The following is a 22,277-nucleotide window of genomic DNA, read 5'->3' as shown; positions in this document are numbered from 1 at the left end:
GCAGGGCTGGGAATGGGACGTTTGGGAACTGGGGGCAGAGGACAGCGTGCCCAGCTCCCGATCCGGCCTCTCCATGGGTTTGGACAAACCCCAGAGGTTTCCCACAGCTGGATCCCAGTGCAAAACCACCCAGCTGCACTCCAGGATCGCCGGCAGGGCTGGAGTGGGAAGAGGTGCCAGGGGAAGGGAAGGAGCCCCAAGAGAGGGGCTGTGGTCTGTGGGAATGGGCCGGGGTGTCCTGGCACCGTGCTCCGGTCCTCTGGGGTCACAGGGGTGGCCTCGCATCTCCACTGATTCCCGATGCTCCCAGAGGAATGGCTGCACCATGGATTGATTCCCGATGTTCCCGGGGGAATGGCTGCCCCATGGGTTGATTCCCGATGCTTCCAGGGGTTTGGTTGTCCCATGGATTGATTCCCGATGCTCCCAGAGGGTTGTTTGCCCCATGGGTTGATTCCTGATGTTCCCGGGGGAATGGCTGCCCCATGGGTTGATTCCCGATGTTCCCAGGGGTTTGGTTGTCCCATGGATTGATCCCCACTGCTCCCAGGGCTCGGAGAATCCGCTGAGCGCGCTCCCAGTGGGTGCTGGTGTGGGGCCGTGGGGCTCTGGGCAGCCGCGCCGTTCCCTGCCCGTGTTCCTGCCCATGGATGCCCCGGGAATCCCTGCCCCGGCGCAGGTGGGATGCGGGAGCTGCCGGGATCGGGGCAGGATCCGTGGGATCGGCCCCACTAGATGGAGCTGCGCCTCGCCCAGCGCCGCAGCTCCGGAGCCGCTGGAATTTCCCTGGGAATGGGCAGCAGCCGCATTTCTTGGAAAGTCGGCCTGGTCCCTGCGCAGGGCCGGATCCTGCCCTGAGCGTCCTTCCAGCTGCTCCCGTCCTGCCGGGATTGTGTCCGGGACCCCTGCCTCTCCTGGCTTCTCCTGGGGGGATGCGCGAATGGGGTCGAGCCTGGCAGATCCTGGGGAAAAGCGGGAATGGGATCGAGCCCGGCAGATCCTGGGGGACTCCCAGATGCCGGGGTTGAACGGAGCAGCGATGGAAAAGCTCTGGAGCTGCCGGGCAGGGACAGCCAGGAGTTCCTGCAGCTGCTCCAGCCTCATCCATGTGGAGCCGATCCCTGTGGTGCCGTCAGCTCGTGTCCGGGGGGATGAGGTTGGGAATGGCTCCTGTGCTTGCTCTGGTGGCTCGGATGTGGCTGGGACAGGAGCAGAGGTCCCCAAAACCTCCCCAAAACGGGAGGGGTTTGCTGGGCGTTCCCTGTGGGAGCAGTGCAGGGACACTGAGCTCAGAGGGGCTCTGGGAAGCCAGAATCGAGAGCCCATCCCTCGGGATAAGGACGTGGTCGTCCCCTCCCCGTGGTGGTGACAAATGCCACCTGGGCAGGTGTCCCGTGGGCACGGCAGGGCCGTGTGCCGGCGCTGGAACGCTGGGAAGCACCGCTGGCAGTGGCTGCTGCCGGAGCGGTGCCAGGAGCGGTGCCAGGAGCGGTGCCAGGGCCGTCAGTCACGCTCCGCTCAGCTGCTGGAGGGGGCGGCTGGATGCTCCCAGCGCTTCCAAGATGCCGTGATTTTGTGGGATAGCAGCAGGCGGGGCCCACCCCAGTCTCTTGGAAGGGGTGTCCGGGGTGGCTTTGGGATCTGCAGCATCCCCAGCCCATGGGGGAAACACCCCCCGGGAGCAGTGGGGATCCAGCATTCCCCTGGGAACGGTGGGGATTGAGCCCCGGTGCCGTGGGGTGGGACGCTCTCGGGTTGGGGGGGCAGAGTTTGGGGGATGCCCCCAATTCCGGGCAGAGCCCCCGGCTCTGCGGGCCCCCCCGGGCTGGGAGGGCTCCCGGTTCCGCTCCGGCCTGGTCCGGATTCCCTGCGAGCCCCCCAAAGGCAGCAAACACAACGTCCTGCTTTTTGGGGAGGAGACGTGGGATTTCTCCGCCCTGTGGGTCGCTCCCGCTCTTTGCACGGGGCTCTGGAATTCTTTGGCAGCCGCAGCCCCCCCGGGTTTCGGTGTCACTCTGGGGGCTTTTTTTTTTCCCCCCCTTGCCCGGAATTGTGAGTGACAAGGAAAATCAGGACAGATGCCCACACGGCCGCAGTGCCAGCGCTGCTCCCGCAGCTGGGCACGTGTCCGGCCTCCTCCCCGGGGCTCCGTCCGTGTCCGTGTCCGTGTCCGTGTCCGTGTCCGTGTCCGTGTCCGTGTCCGTGTCCGTGTCCGTGCAGCGGCCGCAGCCGCGGGGCCGGGCACGCAGCGGGTGCGCAGGGACGGCCCCGGCGCCGCAGCCGCCTCCGTGCTCGGCACGACGGGGCTCGTTCGCAGCGGCAGAGCTGACGCAGGAGCTGCTGGAGGGGGCTGCGAGGGGCGGGGGAGGAGGAGGAGGAGGAGGAGGAGGAAGATCCCAACCTGCCTTTGCACCGCTGATCAACCGCGGCAAATGGGCTCGGGCTGCCGGCGCTGGGAGCACGGGGCTGGGCTGGGGGAGCAGGGCAGGCTCGGCCTCGGTTGTGGGTTTGGTGCCTGCGAGTGGCGAGGAGGGAAGCGGAGGAACGGCAGTGCCGAAGGGGCTGGAGGCTCTCTGCCGAAATCCCTGCGTCAGCCGGTCTCGGAGCAGCGGGATTTGGGACACGCTGCGGAGCCGTGCCTGCGTTCGGTCTGGGAGCCATCCTCTGCTGGCACGGGGGGGCTGCGGCAGCCCGTTCCCGGCTCCGGGCTCGGGGGGCTCCTGTAGCAGCCCCGGGCCGTGTCCCGGCTCCACTTCCTGTCCTGCCACGCTCTGGTGGATGGGGCTGAACCAGGCCTGGCTGCTTTGATCTTGATTTTTATTCCCTTTGCTGGGAGCTCTGGCCGTGGCCAAATCACCCTGGAGCTGGTGGGATATGCCAGAGCCAGGCCCAGGAGCTGCTCCTGAGCTGAGCCGTGTGCCAGACCCTGCCAAAACCCCTCTAAAGGACATTTTTGGGATGGGGGGGGGAACACTCGACCCTCTCCTGGTGCTGGGCTGTGGCTCCCCAAGTGCCACTGTCCTTGTTGGGGTGCAGGAGGTCACCCTCAGCTTTGGGGATGCTCCCTGTGCCTCCCAGAACAGGGATGCTGTCCTGGGAGCACAGCGGTCAGGAGCCTTGGGAGCTGGGACATGTCCCCCTGGTCCCCAGGCACAGGGGTCCTTGTGCCCCCCAGCTCCCAGGGAAACCAGCCCTAAAGGTGGGATCCCGGCACCCCGAGGTCACGTCCCAGCATTCCAATGTCACATCCCGGCACCCCGAGGTGGCCGGGTCGCAGCCAAGTGGCTGCTCTGTGTCTGTCCGTGGCCATTCCCAGGGATTGGGATCAGCATTTGGAATCAGCTGTGCCTGTGGGGCACATCCAGGATTTGTGGGGTGGGGTCCTGCTGCCAAACCCCTCCCGGAAGGGTGGAATTCCCGATGGAATTCCCGGTCCTCAGAGGAAGAGCTGCTCCCCTCTTCCTCCTCTGCTTCCTTCTCCTCCTCCTCGGGCAGGAGCAGCCAGGCTGGTCCTGGCTCCGGCTCTGGCTCTGTGCCTGTCCTGCCCTGGGCATTCCAAACTGGGAGGTTTTGTGTCCTGTACTGGTCCCAGTTCTCCTGCCCTGTGTGCCCCCAGTGCTGGGCGCAAGCGAAGCCTGGGGTGGAAAATTGGGGACCTTGTTGGGATCAGCTCTTGCAGTGAGGAAAAAAATCTTCCCTGATAAATGTGGACAGGGCTGTGAGCTCCGTGCCCTGGGAGCGGCGATGGGATGGGGGTGACCAGCCTGGCCGGGGCCGCAGGGGCATTCCTGGCCTGCCCTCCCCACTCCCAGCCCAGGGACTCGGGAAGCAGCAGCTGGAGCGTGCTGGCTCTGCAAGAAACAGCTGCAGAGGTTTAAAGAAATAATCTCTCCAATCCCTTTATCAAAGGCCTCTTGCAGGCGAGAGAAGCCACAGTAAATATTGGATAAGGGGAGTGGATGCAGCGGCCTGGGAACGGGCCGGGAGACATGCCCCGGCAGTGCCACCGTGTCACCCCCGACCCTCCTGCAGGAGGAGGGGGACGCGTGCCCGGGGGGGGGTGAGCACCCGGGGGTCCCCCTCGTGTCACCCTGCTCTGTCCTGCCTGGGACTGGCATCCCTCGGGAGCCCTGGCTCCAGGTGCCGTGTCCTGCTGTGTCCTGTGTCCCGTGTCCTCCAGCATTCCTTGTCCTGCCGTACCCCGTATCCTCAGCATCCCATATCCTGCAGGGACCCTTTGCAACTGGGTCAGGGCCCTGCAGAGACCCTGGGGGTCCCTCTTGGCTCCTGCTGCCACCCTGCTCTGTCCTGCCTGGCACTGGCAGCCCCTGGGTGCCCTGGCTCCAGGTGCTGTGTCCTCCTACATCCATGTCCTGCTGCATCCATGTCCCAGCTGGCTCAGGGCCCTGCAGAGCTGCTGCCACCCAGCTGTGTCCTGCCTGGGAGCCACAATGTCCCTGCTCCCGGGGCCGTGTCCTGCTGCATCCCGTATCCTATATCCATGTCCTGCTGCATCCCATGTCCTGCTTCTTCCCATGTCCTGCTGCATCCTCTATCCTATGTCCGTGTCCTGCTACATCCATAGCCTGCTTCTTCCCATGCATGTCCTGCTACATCCCATATTCTGCTACATCCCACATGCTACATCCCATATCCTGCTTCATCCCATGTCCTGCTGCATCCCATATCCTATATCCATGTCCTGCTGCATCCCGTGTCCTGCTGCATCCCATATCCTATATCCATGTCCTGCTGCATCCCGTGTCCTGCATCCCCCTCGCAGCCGGCTCATCCCGGCGCAGGGTCCCGTGAGTTCGTCCTGCCGGGAAGGGACGCCGGGGGCCGGAGGGGCCCGGCCAGTCCCCGCTGCTGCTCCGCACGGATCCGGGCCGGGCCGCAGCGCCGGGAGCTGCTGGAATGCCGGGAGCTGCCGGAGCGCCGGGAGCTGCTGGCCGGCTGCTGCCTCCTGCCAGGGAACAAATGAGATGTGACCGCGGCTCCCGCGGCTCCCCGGGAAGCGTGTGCTGGATGTGTAATGGAGCGCGGGATCTGCCCCCGGAGCTGACCCGCAGCGGCCCTGGCTGCAGCAGCTCCGCTTCGCATCCCGCTTTTCCCAAGTCTTGGGCGGGAGGAAGGAGAGAGGCCGCTCCCTCCTCGCCCCGGGATGCCCTGGAGCGTGAGATTGGATTACTCCACTTGGCAGGCGCACGGCGTTGGGCTGCTCCCGCCGAGGGAAAATCCGGGGGCTGGGAGCCGGGAGAGGCCGGGGCCGCGCGCGGGGACGTTCCCGGGGGCTTTGCTGAGCACTGGCGATCCTCGGTGTCCGCTCGCATCTCAGTTCCCGAAATCCTGCTCTCCCTCCGGCCGAGCGCGCGGGGCGGGGCGGATGCGTTTGCCGGGCAGAAAGGGCTGGAGTAGGGCAGCTCCCGTCTCCTTCCGAGGCTCTGTGGGATCGGGAGCATCGTGGATAAGCAGCAGCGGGAGCCGGGGGGATTGGGGGGAGTGGGCAGGGAAAAGGTCCCTGTCTTGCCAGTGGGAATATCCAGGGGCTGGAGAACTGGGAATGTTAAACCCGTGTGTCCTGGGATCCTCCTGGCCCCTCCACCTGGAGCCAGGCTGGGAATGCTGGGAGTGTCCAGTCTGGAGAGGAGAAGCTCCAGGGAGAGCTCGGAGCCCCTTGCAGGGCCTAAAGGGGCTCCAGGAGAGCTGCAGAGGGACTGGGGCCAAGGCCTGGAGGGCCAGGAGCCAGGGAATGGCTTCCCAGTGCCAGAGGGCAGGGCTGGATGGGAGATTGGCAATTGGGAATTGCTGGCTGGGAGGGTGGGCAGGCCCTGGCCCAGGGTGCCCAGAGCAGCTGGGGCTGCCCCTGGATCCCTGGCAGTGGCCAAGGCCAGGCTGGACATTGGGGCTGGAGCAGCCTGGCACAGTGGGAGGTGTCCCTGCCATGGCAGGGCTGGCACTGGAGGGGCTCTGAGCTCCCTTCCCACCCAAACCATTCCAGCATTCCATGACTTTATGATCCTCATTAGTTTGCTCCCACCACAGGCTGTCCTTGCTCCCTCCTCCACGAGCATCATCCCGTGTCACATATCCAGCTGGCGCTCCTGTCCCCTCTGGAATTGCCTCTGGAATGAGACCTGGGGGGCTGAGCCCTGGCACAGGACACACGCAGCTGGCAGTGCCCTGGAGTGCCACATGTCACTGTCCCGGGAGCCACATTCCCCTGGTGACCCCCTGGACACCTGGCATGGGGCTGGAGCCACTCACTGTGCCGGGGGTGGAAGTCGGGGTGGCAGAGCTGGTGGCACCTGGCCCTGGGTGTGCCCAGCTGTGCCCAGCTGTGCCCAGGTGCCCGCTGTCCCCCCCTCAGCTCTGTCTCTGTCCCCAGGTGATGCAGGTGCTCAACGCCGACGCCATCGTGGTGAAGCTCAACTCCGGGGACCACAAAACCATTCACCTGTCCAGCATCCGGCCCCCGCGGCTCGAGGGGGACATCGCCCAGGTGAGGGGACAGGGCACAGGGAGGGGACAGGGCACAAGTGAGGGGACAGGGCACAAGGAGGATAGAGGGCACAGGGAGGGACCGGGCAGGGGGCCGGATCAGCTCTGTGCGGAGACCCCTCCCCATGGGGCTCCTGCTCTCTCTGGGATGGCCAAGCCCCCTGTTCCCTTCCTGTGGGAGCCCCATCCCACGGGATGCAGGAGGCCTGGGAAGGGCTGGAACGTGCACTGGTGGCTGCAGGGAGACGGATCTGTCCCTCTTTTCCTGCCTCAGTTTCCCGTGTGTTCCGTGGGTGCTCCCAGCCAGTGGGATGTGGGGTGTTCCTTAGGGATGTAGGGTGTTCCTTAGGGATGTGGGGTGTTCCTTAGGGATGTGCCGTCCCTGTGGCCTCGCCCCTCGTGCCCCCATCCCTGGAGCAGGCACAGGGGGCTGCAGAGCTGCTGGAGATTATTCCAAGGCTGTGAATCCGTGGGTTTTCCTTCCCCTCGGTCGTGGGGCTGGGAGCGCTCCGCGTATCCCAGAGGAGCAGCTGCTGTGTCCTCCGGCTCCAGGGGACACCGGGACCGACTCGTGACCGGCAGTGTCAGGGTCCGATGGGTTCTTGGCGGGCGCTGGAATGTTTGGGAAGGTCTGGAAAAGGCCGCATTGTTCCCGCACAGTTTGGTCCCTGCTCTGTGTGTTTGAGGCTCTCTCAGGCCGGCGCCGCTGGAGCCGGATCCGAGCGCGCGGCAGGGACATGAAAGCGCCAGGATGAGCTGGGATTGGGCACGAGGAGCGCCCTTGACCCCGCTCAGAGCTCCGGAGCTGTGCTGGAAACCGGGATGTGGCTCCGATCCGTGGGGCACATGCTGAGCGCCCCTGACCCTGCTCAGAGCTCCTGTTCCGTGCCGGAAACCGGGATGGGGGATCAGCCCCTGTGTCACACACAGAGCGTCCTTGACTCTGCTCGCAGCTCTGGAGCTGTTCCAGAAAGCAGGATGAGGAATTGATCCTTGTGTCAGAGTCTCCGTCCCGCTCAGAGCTCCAGAGCTGCTCCGGGAGCTGGGATGTGGCTCTGATCCCAGTGTCCCTTTCCGGGATGGTCCTGTGGGTACAGGAGCTGGGCACTTCCCGCTGTGTCCCGGTGATCCCAGTCCACGCAGGGGCTCCTCAGGCAGGGATTTATCTCCGTGCTGCTGCTTTCCCTCCGTTACTCCATTCCCTTCATGGCTGATGGGCTCGGAGCTGTGGGATTGCGGGGCTCCTGAGACCCTCGGAGCGCCTGTTCCTTGTTCCCTCCCCCTCCTCCTCCTCCTCCTCTGGCGCCCCTGGAGATGCCGGGAAGGCTCCTGGGAAGGCTCCTGCCCATGCACACAAAGGGGGTCGAGCCAGGATTGCTCTAAACCCCCTTTCCCAGGCTGCTTTCTGTCCCAGAGCACCACGGGCCGGTGGGCAACGGCTCCCGAGGTGACCCCGCGTTGCTGTGGGAACGGGAATTTGGAAATTCCTGCCTCCCTGGATGCCGCCTTGTTTTGGCCACACGGAATCGTGGATAACTTCCCAGATCGGCCTCTTCCCACTGTTCCCTGGCGTCGGCTCCGCGGGGCCGGGAGCTGCCACGAGCCGGGGCCGCGGGGGCACGGGGGAGCAGCGGGAGCAGCGGGATTTCCTCGTGGAGCGGCCGCAGTCTCCAAGGAGACTGCAGAAAGGCAGCGGCCCCCCTGCCGCGCCGGATGGATCCGCTGGAAAAATCCTCCGCAGGCTTGGCGCTGCGGCCCGGAACGCAGGCGGTGGGCGGCTGCTCCTGAATTCCAGGGGACCCCAAAATGCGGGCTCTGTCCCCCTGAGCCCGGGGGCTCCCTCTGGATCCTCGGCACTCCAAGGTTTCACCCCAGTGTCCCAGTGTCACATCCCAGTTTCCCAGTGTCACATCCCAGTGTCCCAATGTCACATCCCGGCACCCCGAGGTGGCCGGGTCGCAGCCAAGTGGCTGCTCTGTGTCTGTCCGTGGCTGTTCCCAGGGATTGGGATCAGCATTTGGAATCAGCTGCGCCTGTGGGGCACATCCAGGGTTTGTGGGGTGGGGTCCTGCTGCCAAACCCCCCCCGGAAGGGTGGAATTCCCGATGGAATTCCCGGTCCTCAGAGGAAGAGCTGCTCCCCTCTTCCTCCTCTGCTTCCTTCTCCTCCTCCTCGGGCAGGAGCAGCCAGGCTGGTCCTGGCTCCGGCTCTGGCTCTGTGCCTGTCCTGCCCTGGGCATTCCAAACTGGGAGGTTTTGTGTCCTGTACTGGTCCCAGTTCTGCCTCTCCGGGGTCTCCCTGAGTCCCCCCGACCTGGGATGCTCCTGTTAAATCCCAGTTATTTCTCCCTGGGTTTCATCCTTCCGCGGCTCCGTCGTGTTTCCGTCCCTGGTGCTGGCGTTAATTACCTGGCAGCACAATTAGTGACAGGTCTGCTCCTCCCCTTCCACACCCGCAGTTAAAAGCATGGAAAAAACATCCAAAAATTCCACCAGGGACCAAAGCCACCCTGGCTGCAGCTCGGGGTGGGGACCCCCATCCCGGCTGCCATTCCAGAGGTGGATCTGGAGCTCAGGGAATGTTTGTGGGTCAGATATCAGCACGGATGTCTCTCCATGGACACGTCCCTGGAATGTATCAGGATTTATGGAAAATACCCGGGAATATCTGTGACATGTGAGCATTTATTTAAAATCCACCAGTGGGGGGGTCGGGCTCTGCTGCCAGGGAACAGGGACAGGAGAGAGGGAACGGCCTCAGGCTGGGCCAGGGGAGGGGCAGGGTGGGTATTTGGGAATTTCTCCATGGAAAGGGTGCTCAGGCCTTGGCAGGGGCTGCCCAGGGAGCTTTGGAGTGCCCATCCCTGCAGGTGTCCAAGGAATTCCTGGAGGTGGCACTGAGGGCTCTGGGCTGGGGCCAAGGTGGGGATGGGGCACAGCTGGGACTCGGTGACCTTGGAGGGCTTTCCTGGGATTCTGTGATCCATGGAAATTCTAGGAGCACTTACGTACTGCACACCTTTATAAAAATATAAAATATAAAGTATAAAATATAAAACACAGTTCAGGGTCGATTCCAGGCTCTCCTGGAAGGTTTTTCCCCCCAGTGCCCCTCCATGGGCTCTTCCTGCCCTCCCGTCCCCGCCAGAGCAGGAGCACTGGGATATCGCAGCTCCGTCGGGAATTCCATCCCAACCTGCCGAGCGCTAATTGTTCTCACGGCTCTGGATGGAGGAGATGGGAAGTGACAGACGGAAAAGGGAGTGCGATGGAATCCTGCAGCCTTTCATCTCCTGGCGTCGGATGAATCCTGGGAGCCGATGGCCGGGAACGTCCCCAGCGCTCAGCTCTGTCCAGGAACATCACGGATCGGGATGGAGAGGGACCTCCTGCTGCTCCAGGGGCTGCAGCGGTGCTGTGGGGTGCGGGAATAGCTGGAAAACCTCACTGGGATGGCTGGAATCTTCATCAGGATGGCTGGGAACTCGCTGGCATGGATGGAAAACCTCACTGGGATGGATGGAAAACCTCACTGGGATGGCTGGAATCTTCATCAGGATGGCTGGGAACTCACTGGAATGGATGGAAAACCTCACTGGGATTGCTGGAATCTTACTGGAATGGCTGGGAACTCACTGGGATGGCTGGGAACTCACTGGGATGGATGGAAAACCTCACTGGGATGGCTGGAATCTTCATCAGGATGGCTGGGAACTCACTGGAATGGCTGGAAAACCTCACTGGGATGGCTGGAATCTTCATCAGGATGGCTGGGAACTCACTGGGATGGATGGAAAACCTCACTGGGATTGCTGGAATCTTACTGGAATGGCTGGGAACTCACTGGGATGGCTGGAAAACCTCACTGGAATGGCTGGAATCTTCATCAGGATGGCTGGGATGTCTGGAAAACCTCACTGGGACGGGTGGGAACTCACTGGGATGGCTGGAATCTCCTACTGGGATGGCTGGGAACTCTCCCTGGGATGTGACCCCCATCAGGGGCTGGGAACGTGGGATGCTCCAATCCATGGGATGCTCCAGGTGCCTGTGGATGCCGGGAAGCCATTCCGTGGCTGCAGCCCCCCAGCCCTGTGGTGGGATTTGGGATCCACCCTCCCCGGAGCGGTTTGCTGCCCTTGGATCCATCCAGAGGCGGAACTGAGCCATGTCCGGCAGTTCCGTGGGATGGGAGGAAGAGCCGATTCCCAGGAAGAGCGAGAGGGGCTCGGAGCTGTTGGATCCAGCTGTGGGGATTCTGCCTCGGAGCTTCCCTGGGTGTCAGTGCCGCCACTGTTCCCAGAGTTTGGGATATTCCCATTCCCTTTCCCAGTCACCAGCTCGTTCCCTCAGGCAGCCGCATCCCAGGCCCCGTCAGCCACTCCGGCTGAATTTTCTGGATTGCTGCAATTGCAGCACGAAGCTGCTCCGATCCCCAATTTATCTAAATTGATCTCTTAATTGGGAATTCTCTGGAGGAGGGGGAGTCGAGCACATGGATCCTGATTCAACGGGAAAAGCAGGGAACGCGCAGCCTCTGGGGGTGGGCTGGGAGCTGGAGCTGGGGCAGTGCCCCCGGCCCGGGCAGGGACGCGGGGGCTGCCGGCGGCTCCGGGGCTTTTTTGGGAGCGCTGGGAGCGGGGATATCCCGGCTCCTTTCCCAGTGGAGCAGCCGAGACCAGCCTGGCACTGGGATTTCTCCCGGGATTGTCGGGATGGCCCTGGGACGCTTCCAGCCGCGTTTTCCACGGATACAAAGCTGAAGCTCCCTGGTTTTCCACGTTTCCCCTGGGTGGCAGCTCATTCCTGTCCCTCTGCCCCACACCAGCGCTGGGGAGGGATCCCGGACCCCTCTGGGCGGGGTTTGGGATGGGGAATCCTGGTGCTGTGCCTACTTCAGCCTCAGGAGCGACGGGAGCCTCCCGGAGCTGCCACAGAGCTGGGCAGGGAAAAGCTGGAGCACAGGGAAGCTGGAAATGGCTTCAGAGAGGGGAGAACAGATGGATTCGGGCTCGGGTATTTTTTTCCCAGCTCTCAGGAGCTGCACGCGGGTTCCTTGGCTTTCTGCTGCGATTCCACAGGCAGGGAGCTGCTGGATCATCCAGCCCCCGCTCCCGCCAGCCTCCGGAGAGCAGGACCCTCACAGCCAGGGATCAGCATCCCGGCTGGAATGTGGGACATTCCAGGGTGCTCTCGGGGGTGGTGCCAGGCGGGATTCCGTGGCTGTGTCTGGCTCTCCGGACGCTCCCTGTCCTGCAGATCCCGACGACTCCAGGGCAGCCGTGGCTCTGAGGCTCCAGCTGCTCCCAGAGGTGCCAGGGTTTGGATCCCGGCAGGATTTCTGTGTGCCGGGAATGTCGCGGCCGCTCCGTGTCCCCCGTTCCCTCGGGAGGGGTGCCGGCCGTGGCTGCTTCCGCTGCTCATCCCGCCACATTCCAGCAGGTTCCAGGGAGAGCCGTGTCTCACCCAAACCCATCACAGCCGGTGCTTCCTCTGCTCCTTTCCCTGTCCCTCGCTGGTTCCCGGGATATTTCCGTGGGATTGGGAGAGCTCTGTGCCAACGACCTGCCTGGAGCTCTGCCAGCCCCATCCGGCACCGCCGGAGGCAGGAAGGGCAGGGAGTGGCCTTGGGGCCAAGGGCAGCCCGGCCCCTGCAGCTCCGGTTTTGAGGCCGTTCCAGTTGGATTTGTAACCCTGTGGGAAGAACTGGGAAAGGAGCTGGGAAAGATCCCATCCCACCCATTTTTAGCAATCCCAGCTGCTCCATCCCTGGAAATGAGCTGCTGCTCCCAGCTCTGAGCCGCCCTGGATACCCATGGAGAGCCCGGGGTGCTGTGGGCGCCCGGCCCCGCTCAGTGGGTGCCGCTCGACAGATGGTCTGCAGGTGTCCGCTGGGAGCTCTTCCAGGGAGCAGCCAGCTGGATTTTGGGAAGAGGGTGACTGCACGGCTTGGCAGAGCCTTGCTGGGAGCTGGGAACGCTCCTCAGGCCCTGCAGAGGCTGCGCTGGCACCCTCGGGAGCGCGGGCGCTGCCACAGCCCTGCCAGGAGAGGGCTGGGAGGAGGGGCTGGCAGAGGGAGCGTTTTCCAGGCGGGAATTGCTCGCTGGCTCTGCCAAATCCCCGGGGCTGTGGTGCCGAGGCTGTGGCTGCCCCTGGATCCCTGGCAGCGTCCAAGGCCGGACGGGGCTGGGAGCAGCCTGGGACAGTGGGAGGTGTCCCTGCCACGGCAGGGCTGGCACTGGAGGGGCTCTGAGGTCCCTTCCCACCCCCAGCATTCCCTGATCCTTCTGGGAACGAGCCTGGAGGAACCGGGGGATCCCCAGGTCGGCCGAGCCCCGCCCCGTGTCCCCCCTTGTCCTGGTCCCTGTGGGTCCCTGTGGGTCCAGGGAGTCATTCCCGGGATCCGGGGGTTGAATCCAAGGCCGCGCTGCCGGCGGAGCCGTGCCCGTGGGGATGCCGGGCGGGACGCGTGCGGAGCAGGTCACGGCTCCGATTTATCGTGCAGGGCTCGTGCTGCACAAATTGCTCCGCACTCAGCGAGCATGAAAGATTAACGAGGAACAAAGCCATGAACTCATCCAGGCCCGCTCCCGCTAAATTGCAGCTACAGGGATCGTGGCAGCTCATCCACGGGTTGTGTAACGGAACCGATTCGCCGGCGCGGAGCCGGCCGAGCTCCGAGTGCTCCGCACGCGACTTTAATGGATTCTAAATATTGGCAGAGCCGAGGAGAGGAGGAGCGGGGGCACCAGAGTTCCCGGATCAATATTTAATGGGAGCTGCAGTCGCTTCCAGGGAGAAGACGAGTGCAGTCAGCATGTTCTGGGAACCTGGAATGTGCCCTCCAGGCAGCAAGCGCTGCGCCGGGAAAAGTGATTCGCTTGCATCTGCGGCTGCTGCGCCCCCTGCCGCTCCCAAAGTCATTCCTGCCTGGAAAAGCAGCCCTTCGGTGTTCGATCCGCGGCTCCGGATTGCGGCACCGCGGCTCCCAGCAGCTCAGGGTGTTCAATTCCGGCTGGGGGAGGCCGGGGGGAGCCGGGGAATGGCTCCGCTTTGTCTCCGGAGCGTTTTCCCTCCCCGGCCGCAAGCAAATGGCCAAACACGTGGCGCAGCCGGAGCCGGCTCCCGGGGGAGCTGCCAGCGCCAGGTACAAGGCCTGCTCCGGGTTGGATTAATCTGTGAGCTGGCACGGTTGGGATCCTGTATGGATTACAGCTGCTGGCATCCCAGGAAATCGCTCACGGCTCAGGGAGCAGCAGCTCGGCAGCGAAACGGGAGCAGCCTCCAGCCCCGAGCGCTGGAGCGGCAGCAGCGGCAGCAGAAGCCGGGCTGGTGCTGGAGCAGCCGGCCAGCCCCGGAGCCGGCCGGGAGTCTGGGCAGGAGCTTGCCAGCAATTACGGAGCAGCTTTTCCATGAGGCAGCAGCTCCGGGAGGCCTCGGGGCCGCACTGCTCCGAGCAGGCCCCACTCAGCCCATCTGCTGCCGCCGGAACCTGGATCTGCTGCGTGGCAGGAGAAATCCCCGGAGATGGGGCTGTGTTCAGACACTTCCCCAAGCACTTCCCGCTAAGTGCTGTAATCCCTGTGCTGCAATTCCTGCCTGGTGCTGTGACACCGATGCTTGGAGGGAGATCCAGGCACCTGCCAGCTCGCATTCCCGGGGATGCTGCTCCAGTCTCGCGCGCTCCGGGAGCCGCTCCAGAGGTTTGGTCTGAGCCCAGCCCCGGCTGTTTCTCGCTCCGCTGGGCGAGTGTGAAAATGCTGCCGGGAGAGCCGAGCTTTGACCTTCTGAGCTCCTCGGCAGCTGCTGGAATTCCTCACTCAGCACGTGGAAAATTGTGCTGAGCTGGAGCAGAGCCTCCATCCTGGCACGGAGCTGAGCTCCGCAATTAATGCTCCGGCCCTCGTGCCTCGGGAGCTGAACCCTGGTTTTAGTGCGGGATGAGCCTCTGTGCTGGCTCCATTCCTTCTGCGGAGCTGGAGTTCAGTGCCCGGCACGGCTCCAGCAGTGCCCCGGATCCTGCCCAGTGACCACCCGGGGTGGCCGAGGGGGCACTGGGGACAGGGCTGGGACACACGGTGGCATCACCCGGCGGGGCAGGGAGGGGACGGGAGCAGCTCCATCTGCACACGGACGGGACAGGGAAGCTCCGGCCCCAGGACCTGGCCCAGGCTTGCGCCCCAGCCGCCAGTTCTGTCCTGCTCCCGCCTCAGAGTGGCCACAGGGGTTCCGGCTGGGCCAGGGCTCCGTGTTTATCCCAAGGCACCCATCCCTCCCTGCTCGGGAAGGCGGGAGCTCGGGGCTTGGAGCCGTGGGAACAGTGGGAACACCCCCATTCCTGCACCTCTGCCGGCGCCGCTCCCGGAATTGGGAATCATGAATATTCCCCCTCCATTAGCACCGGCTGGATTCAGTGCCAGACGTTTGGAGACGTGAGGGATGGATGGGGTGGAGGGGGGATGGATTGGGAACGTCCCTCACTGGCACCTGCAGCCCCCCAGCTCCTTCCCCCAGCTCGAGTTCCCGGGCTGTGGTGGCACCGGCCACCCCGGGGGGCTCTGGGAGCACCTCAGAGCCTCCCAAAATCCCCAGTGCAGGTGGCAAAGCTGTGGGGACCCTTGGAAATGACTTTCCAGGGAGGAGCTGCCTTGGATCTGCAGGGCTTGGTGGCAAGGAAGGGCTGGGTTCCTCCTGGCACCGGGATGGCGTGGCCTGGCACGGCCCCGGTGTCACCATGGCTGTGCTGGAGGTGACCTGGGCTGTGCCCGGGACTGAGGCTGGGCCAGGGATCCTGCCTGTGCCATGGATCATGGATCCATCCTGCCTGTGCCAGGGATCCTGCCCGTGCCATGGATCATGGATCCATCCTGCCTGTGCCATGGGTCCTGCCCGTGCCATGGATCATGGATCCATCCTGCCTGTGCCATGGATCATGGATCCATCCTGCCTGTGCCATGGATCCTGCCCGTGCCATGGATCATGGATCCATCCTGCCTGTGCCATGGATCATGGATCCATCCTGCCTGTGCCCGGGATCCTGCCCGTGCCATGGATCATGGATCCATCCTGCCTGTGCCATGGATCCTGCCTGTGCCATGGATCATGGATCCATCCTGCCTGTGCCATGGATCATGGATCCATCCTGCCTGTGCCAGGGATCCTGCCTGTGCCATGGATCATGGATCCATCCTGCCTGTGCCCGGGATCCTGCCCGTGCCATGGATCATGGATCCATCCTGCCTGTGCCCGGGATCCTGCCCGTGCCATGGATCATGGATCCATCCTGCCTGTGCCATGGATCCTGCCCGTGCCATGGATCATGGATCCATCCTGCCTGTGCCATGGATCATGGATCCATCCTGCCTGTGCCATGGATCCTGCCCGTGCCATGGATCATGGATCCATCCTGCCTTTTCCCCAGACCCGCCGGCATGGCGCAGCCCCCAGGGTTGGCGAGGGGGTCTCGGGGTGTGCTGTGAGCGGGGCAGGGGGGGCAGTGGCAGTGATGACGATGGTGACAGTGACAGCTCGGGGTGTCCCCCGTCCCAGGCCCCGCACAGGGGAGGCAGCTCCATCCTTAAAGCTCTTCCCTCGCTCCCAGCCCTGCTGTCCTACTTTTCTCCGGCTGCTTTTCCTCCTTTCCTCCGTCACGTGCGGGTGGGCTTGGAGTGCTCAGTGCAGCTTCCCGGCCGGCTCCGGGCCGGGCTCCGAGCTGCTCCCGCATTCCAGCGCTCCCAATTCCTGCCCTGACCCCGCTCCGGGTCCTGGTGCCCGCGGGAGGATCCGTGGACATTAAACCCGCTGGGAGCGGGGACAGAAGGGGCCGAGAGCATGTCCTCGCCCATGCGACCCCAAATCCAGGGCAGGGAGGGCCTGGAGCGACAGCCCCGCTCCGCATCCCTCGGGGTTTGCAGTTATCCTCTGAAATCCGGGATAACAGCGGGGAAGGTGCGCAGGCTCCTCCCGGAGCGCTGGAATGGCTGTGCCTGGCAGTGGCTGCCAGCTCCGTCCTCGTCCCTGTCCCCGTTCCCGTCCCCTCGGTGACGCTTTTAGGGAGCAGAGGTATCTCCCGGTGTCGCAGTGTCCCACAGCCGGGCCCGGGTCTGGATCATGCCTGTTCTGGGAACGCTGACCCCAATTTCCCTCTCCATGGGAGCAGAGCAGCCAAAACGCTGCTGGATTCCCAAACTCCGCTCGGTGCCCGCGGAGCCACATCCCGAGGCTCCTCCAGCCGCATTCCCGGCTCAGCCTCCCGTGCTGGAATCCCCGCTGGAGCCTTAGGAGCTGGGAATGGGGCAGGTCTGGCTGGGAGCTCTGGGGGCTCGGGGACATCGCAGGGACTCCGGGATGTGCCAGGAGCCACCCAGATTTGGTCGGGGGTAGCCCGGAACCAGCATCTCCCAACCATCGGGGGGTTGGGATGCATCCCCCGATTCCCAGGGCCCGGTTTGGGGTGCCTGGAATGCAGCACCCTCGTTCCAGGTGCCTGCTGATGAGGGTCTGCTCCCAACATCTGAAGGGTATTCAGCATAAATCCAACTTACTCCTGTGATTTCCACCTTTTTTGGGCAGTTCGTTCCTGAGGGGGATGCGCAGGCTGGGGCCGGATGAATTCCAGTGGCTGGGACAAGAACCCTGCGGCAGCAGAGCCGTGTCTCCCATTATCCAGGAAAACCTGGATGCCTGGAGCAGGGATGCTCCTGGCTGTGCCGGGGCTGCTGGCACAGCTTTTCCAGGGATCTCAGCCTCGCTGGGAGCAGCTCTCCTGGAGCTCCCAGGGAAGTCGGGCTCGTTGAGCACCGAATTCCAATGTTGCGGTGGGGAAATGAGGAAGGAAAAAGCCACCAGGGATCCGTGGAAGGAGCGGATATTTTGGGATGTCTCAATTTCCTCATCAGCCCCGGAGAGGGGGCACCGAGCCAAGTACCGGCAGATAATGAATCCCCCGGGAATGGGCAGCACCGTGCTCGGCTGATCCCCCCAGTAATTCCTTGGGAAGGGCACTGCCTGCCCGGCTTCCCCCACAGAGGGCTTTGGGGCCGGGCTGGGGCTGCCAGCAGGGTTAAAGCCCCTTGGGAAGCTCCCGACAGCGCCCCAGCCCCAGTTAAGGGATTCTTCCCTGATTATTCCTCAGCCTGGAATGTTGGAATCATAAAACCATGGAATGGTTTGGGTGGGAAGGGAGCTCAGAGCCCCTCCAGTGCCAGCCCTGCCATGGCAGGGACACCTCCCACTGTGCCAGGCTGCTCCAGCCCCAATGTCCAGCCTGGAGAAGAGAAGCTCCAGGGAGAGCTGAGAGCCCCTTGCAGGGCCTGAAGGGGCTCCAGGAGAGCTGCAGAGGGACTGGGGCCAAGGCATGGAGGGCCAGGAGCCAGGGAATGGCTTCCCAGTGCCAGAGGGCAGGGCTGGATGGGAGATTGGCAATTGGGAATTGCTGGCTGGGAGGGTGGGCAGGCCCTGGCCCAGGGTGCCCAGAGCAGCTGGGGCTGCCCCTGGATCCCTGGCAGTGGCCAAGGCCAGGCTGGACATTGGGGCTGGAGCAGCCTGGCACAGTGGGAGGTGTCCCTGCCATGGCAGGGCTGGCACTGGAGGGGCTCTGAGGTCCCTTCCCACCCAGCCATTCCCTGATTCCCAGATTCTATAATTTATAACGTTATTATTTTTAGTTCCCCGTTGTGCTGAAGCAGCTCCGGTTATTTCCGTGCCGTCGCTTCCATCGTTCCCCGCCGTTCCCATTTGTCCTGCGGCATTCCTGTTCCAGCTCCCAGCAGAGCCGAGGCTTCCTGGGCCTTCATCCCTGCCCAGGGTGATGAGGATGGTCGTGCCAAGGGTGTCCTGGAGCAGGCAGGGAGCAGAGCCTGGCACAGGAGCACTGATCCCATCAGGATCCGGGGAAGTCCCGCTCTGGGGTCTCAGGGTTGCTGTTCCAACACTGGGGCCTTGTACCCCCACTTTGGGGTCTCCCAGCTGGAATATTGGTGCCATGGAGCTCCATCCCCAGGGATGAGGAGGGTGGGCAGGAGTTGGCGTCACTGACAGCAGTGGGATCCTGCAATGGGGCAGTGCTGGCGCCGGATCCGGCTCATCCTGGGAAGGATCCGGCTCATCCCAGGCAGGATCTGGCTCATCCAGGTGCTGCGGGAAGTGGCTCCCAGAGGATGCTGGTTCCATGTGCAGCCCTTGCTGACAAGACCAACAACTTCATTAATTTAAGCTGCTTAATTGGGAGCAGCGTGTGCTGAGGGCACAGAGCTCCCTCTGCCCGCACTCGGAGCGTTCCCACTCCCGAAAACCCCATTCTTGTGGGTTCCCGGGGTGGAGCCCTCAGGGAATTCCAGGCTGCAACCCAAAGGGGCTTTTGGAGCTGTTTTTGAGGAGTTGGAGTCGCTGGGCTCCAGGGGTTGGAGATCCGGGCGCTCCTCTCCCCATCAGCATTCCATGGGTTTGGTCTCGGCTTGGTTGGGATCCCAGAGAGGGAGCGGGAATGTTTTCCCGGTGCAGGCGGGAGCCGCCCGATGTGGCACACCCCGTTCTCCCCGGGACGCTGCGGCACTGGCTGCGGAGGGCGGGATGTGCACATCCCGTGTCCCTGCGCGTCCGGCTCCATCCCTCTGGGAACGGGGCTGGGGACCCTCGGCCGCTCTGGAGCCGTGCTGAGCACGAGGCGTTAACTCAGCCCTGGAATTCCTGCGGAAAATCCCGTTCCCGCTTCATCGGCTGCTCCGTCGGGCGCGAGGAGCCCCAAGGTGACCAGGCCTGGCCCCGCGTTGTCCCCACGGCTCCCGGCATCCTGGGGGCCACCGCGATCCCGAGAGTCCCCCTGCTCTGGAACCCGACCCCGGTGCCTCCCGTGGCAGGGGTGGATTCCTGGAGGGAGATCGGGAGGATTTTGGGGAAATCCACCCAAATTCCGCTCCGTGCAGGGAGCTCCCGGCTCCAACAGCTGCTGGTGCACCTGGAGAGGAGGAAAACCTTTCCTTCCTGCTTTGGCATCCTGTTATCCCGGGGTGAGGATCCCTCTGGGAATGCCCAGGGCTTGCTGGGCCCCATTTGTGAAGGACACCCTGGTCAGGGGGCTGCTGCTCCTCCGTCCATTCCCAAATGACCAGAAATGTCCCAGACACCCCGAGCCCATTCAGGGTGATCCCCATCCCTATGGATACTGCAATTCCTGCTGTTCCTGGTGCCTGGGAATGTCCCGACACCCCAGGCCCGTTGCAGGGTGGTTCCCATCGCCAGGCTCCGAGTCCCGCCGCTCTCCCACCTGGAAAGGGCCGGGCAGAGGGAGCGGAGCCAGAGCGCAGGGAAGCAGCAGAGGGTTTAAGCGAGGGCCGTTCTCTCCCGTGATTAACCCACGGAGACTGACGGTCCCGCTAGGCTCCGGAGCGTTCCCGGTGCCGCGGGGAGGAGACGGGAGCGCCGGCAGCACCGGGCCGGGATGGACGCGGGGTGAGACAGGGAACGGCAGCGGCGGGGACGGAGCAGCCCCTGCCCCCGGCAGCTCCCGGGGCCCGTGATGAGGGAAGGGCACCGCAGGACACGGAGAGGCCGCTCCGTGCCAGACGTGGTTCCCTGCTGAGGATGGTGACGGGGAAAAGCCTTGGGTGCGTCCCGGCTGATCCCAAATCCCGGCTGATCCCAAATCGCGGCTGGGCCCGGCTGTGCCGAGCTCCTCCAGCGCCGGGAGCTGCTGCAGGAGAGGCGGGAGAGGAGCTCTGGCAGAGCGGGAAGGGCTCGGAGCGCTCGGAGCGGCTCCGGTTGTGTTTGGAAGGGAGGAAGGTTGGCACTGGAGCCCCGGGAATGGTCCCCAGTGCTGAGGGGACAGGGTTGTGCCCGTGGTGCCAGCGGGTGCCGGCTGTGGGGGCACATCCAGATCCCCCCGCCCGCAGTGGTGCCGGTGCTGGGCAGGACTGGGATGGAGCCCTTGGGAGCTTCCATGTGCTGGGGAAAATGGAAATCGTGTTAAAATGGTCAAATTCCAGGGAAAGGCTCTGGCAGGAGCCGGGTTTGGTAATGAAGGTCCAGAGCAGCTGTGGCTGCCCCTGGATCCCTGGCAGTGGCCAAGGCCAGGCTGGACATTGGGGCTGGAGCAGCCTGGCACAGTGGGAGGTGTCCCTGCCATGGCAGGGCTGGCACTGGAGGGGCTCTGAGCTCCCTTCCCACCCAACCCAGCCTGGCATTCCCTGAAGTGCCAGGTCCTGCCCTTGGGTCACCCCAAGCCCCTGCAGCGCTCCAGGCTGGGGCTGGAAAGCTGGGAAAGGCCCTGGGGGTGCTGTGCCAGCGGCTGGACAGGAGCCCAGGGGTGCCCAGGGGGCAGGAGGAGGCCGATGGCCCCAGGGCTGTGGCAGCCCCAGCGTGGGCAGAGAGCCCCAGGGCAGGGACTGTCCCCTGTGCTGGCCCTGCTGAGGGACCCCCTGGGATCCTGGGGGCAGCTCCGGGCCCCTCTGGGCAGGGAGCTGGGAAGGGTCTGGAGCCCCAGGAGCGGCTGAGGGAGCTGGAAAGGGGCTCAGGCTGGAGCAAAGGAGGCTCCGGGGGGACCTTGTGGCTCTGCACAAGTCCCTGACAGGAGGGGGCAGCCGGGGGGGAAATCGGGCTCTGCTGCCAGGGAACAGGGACAGGAGAGAGGGAATGACTCGGGTTGGATGTTGGGGAATTCCCTCCTGGCAAGGGCTGTGCAGCCCTGGCACAGGGGGGCGTCCCCATCCCTGCAGGGATTTCAGAGCCCTGTGGTTGTGGCACCTGGGGACAGGGGCAGTGGTGGCCTTGGCAGTGCTGGGAACGGTTAGACCCGATGGACTCCGAGGCTTTTCCAGCCTCAGTTGTCCCACGGTTCTCGAGCTGTGCTGCCCCTCTGCCCCCAGCCCCTGGCTGTGCCCTCTGTCCCTCAGTGCCACCAAAGCCTCCAGCGCTGCCCAGCTCCTGTCACCCGACCGGCTCTCGGGGACTGCGGCACCGGCGGCGCGTGGGGGCAAGGAGGGAGCGGGAGCTCCGGAGCAGGAGAGGTGGGAGAGGTGGGAGAGGCCAAGTGCCCACTTCAGGCATCGCTTCTCAAACAAGCACCTGCTCGGGGCTGCCTGCAAATATCCCCGGGATGTCCCCGGGAGCTGCTCATCCCCGTCCCCATTCATGGAACGTCCCGCAGTCCTCGGGGCTGTCACTTCCCAGGGCTGTGGCTGCTCCTGGTGCCGTTCCCAGCGCTGCCTGGCTCCTGGGCCCCAGTGGAGCGGAGCTTCCCCGGGCTGTGACATGGAGCAGCCGCTCCCGAGTGCTCCCGCTGCTCCCTGTCACCGCCCCGCCGGCTCCGGGATGGATGTCCAGGATGGATCTCCGGGATGGATTTCCCACCCGGCACATCCCTGGCAGGTTCAGCCAAGGGTGAACTGTGGCGTGACACCGCCGATGAGCCATCGCCCCTTCCCTGCCCTGGCTTCCCAGGAGCAGGAGCCTCCCTGGATCCCTGGGGGCTTCTGCTGCTCCCGATGGGATCCTTGCCCAGCGCTCGGCTCTGCCCCAGGGGACCCTGGGGGCTGCAGTGTCCCTGTCCCCCCCCCAGCGCTGGCGTTTCCAGCTGGCAGCTCCCGCTCTCCTCCCGCTCGTTCCGCCGTGGCGCTGGGAGTTGATGAGCTCTGCTAATTACTGTACAAATAATGAGCCTCCCTAATTGCGCTGGCAGGGGCGGGGGGGCTCTCCCCACCTGCCATCCCGCAGCGCCACCAGGCTCTGGGTCCCCTTGGCTCCACTGGGGTCCCCCCTTGAGTGCTGGCACCCGGAGTTCTT

General features: G+C 64.3%; 1 protein-coding gene across 1 annotated transcript in view; it reads left to right on the top strand.

Annotated features, from left to right (window-relative positions):
* SND1 (staphylococcal nuclease and tudor domain containing 1) overlaps positions 1-22,277 on the top strand; it is a 63,631-nt gene that overhangs the window by 3,191 nt on the left and 38,163 nt on the right. Inside the window, 1 exon segment of the mRNA XM_039570382.1 lies at positions 6,389-6,502. Coding sequence (XP_039426316.1) covers positions 6,389-6,502 — 114 coding nt within the window.

This window comes from Corvus cornix, chromosome 1A (assembly GCF_000738735.6).
Source record: "Corvus cornix cornix isolate S_Up_H32 chromosome 1A, ASM73873v5, whole genome shotgun sequence".
In the NCBI taxonomy this organism is placed as follows: domain Eukaryota; kingdom Metazoa; phylum Chordata; class Aves; order Passeriformes; family Corvidae; genus Corvus; species Corvus cornix.
Note: the sequence above shows the minus strand (reverse complement) of the source record. Positions and strands in the feature narration are given on the sequence as shown.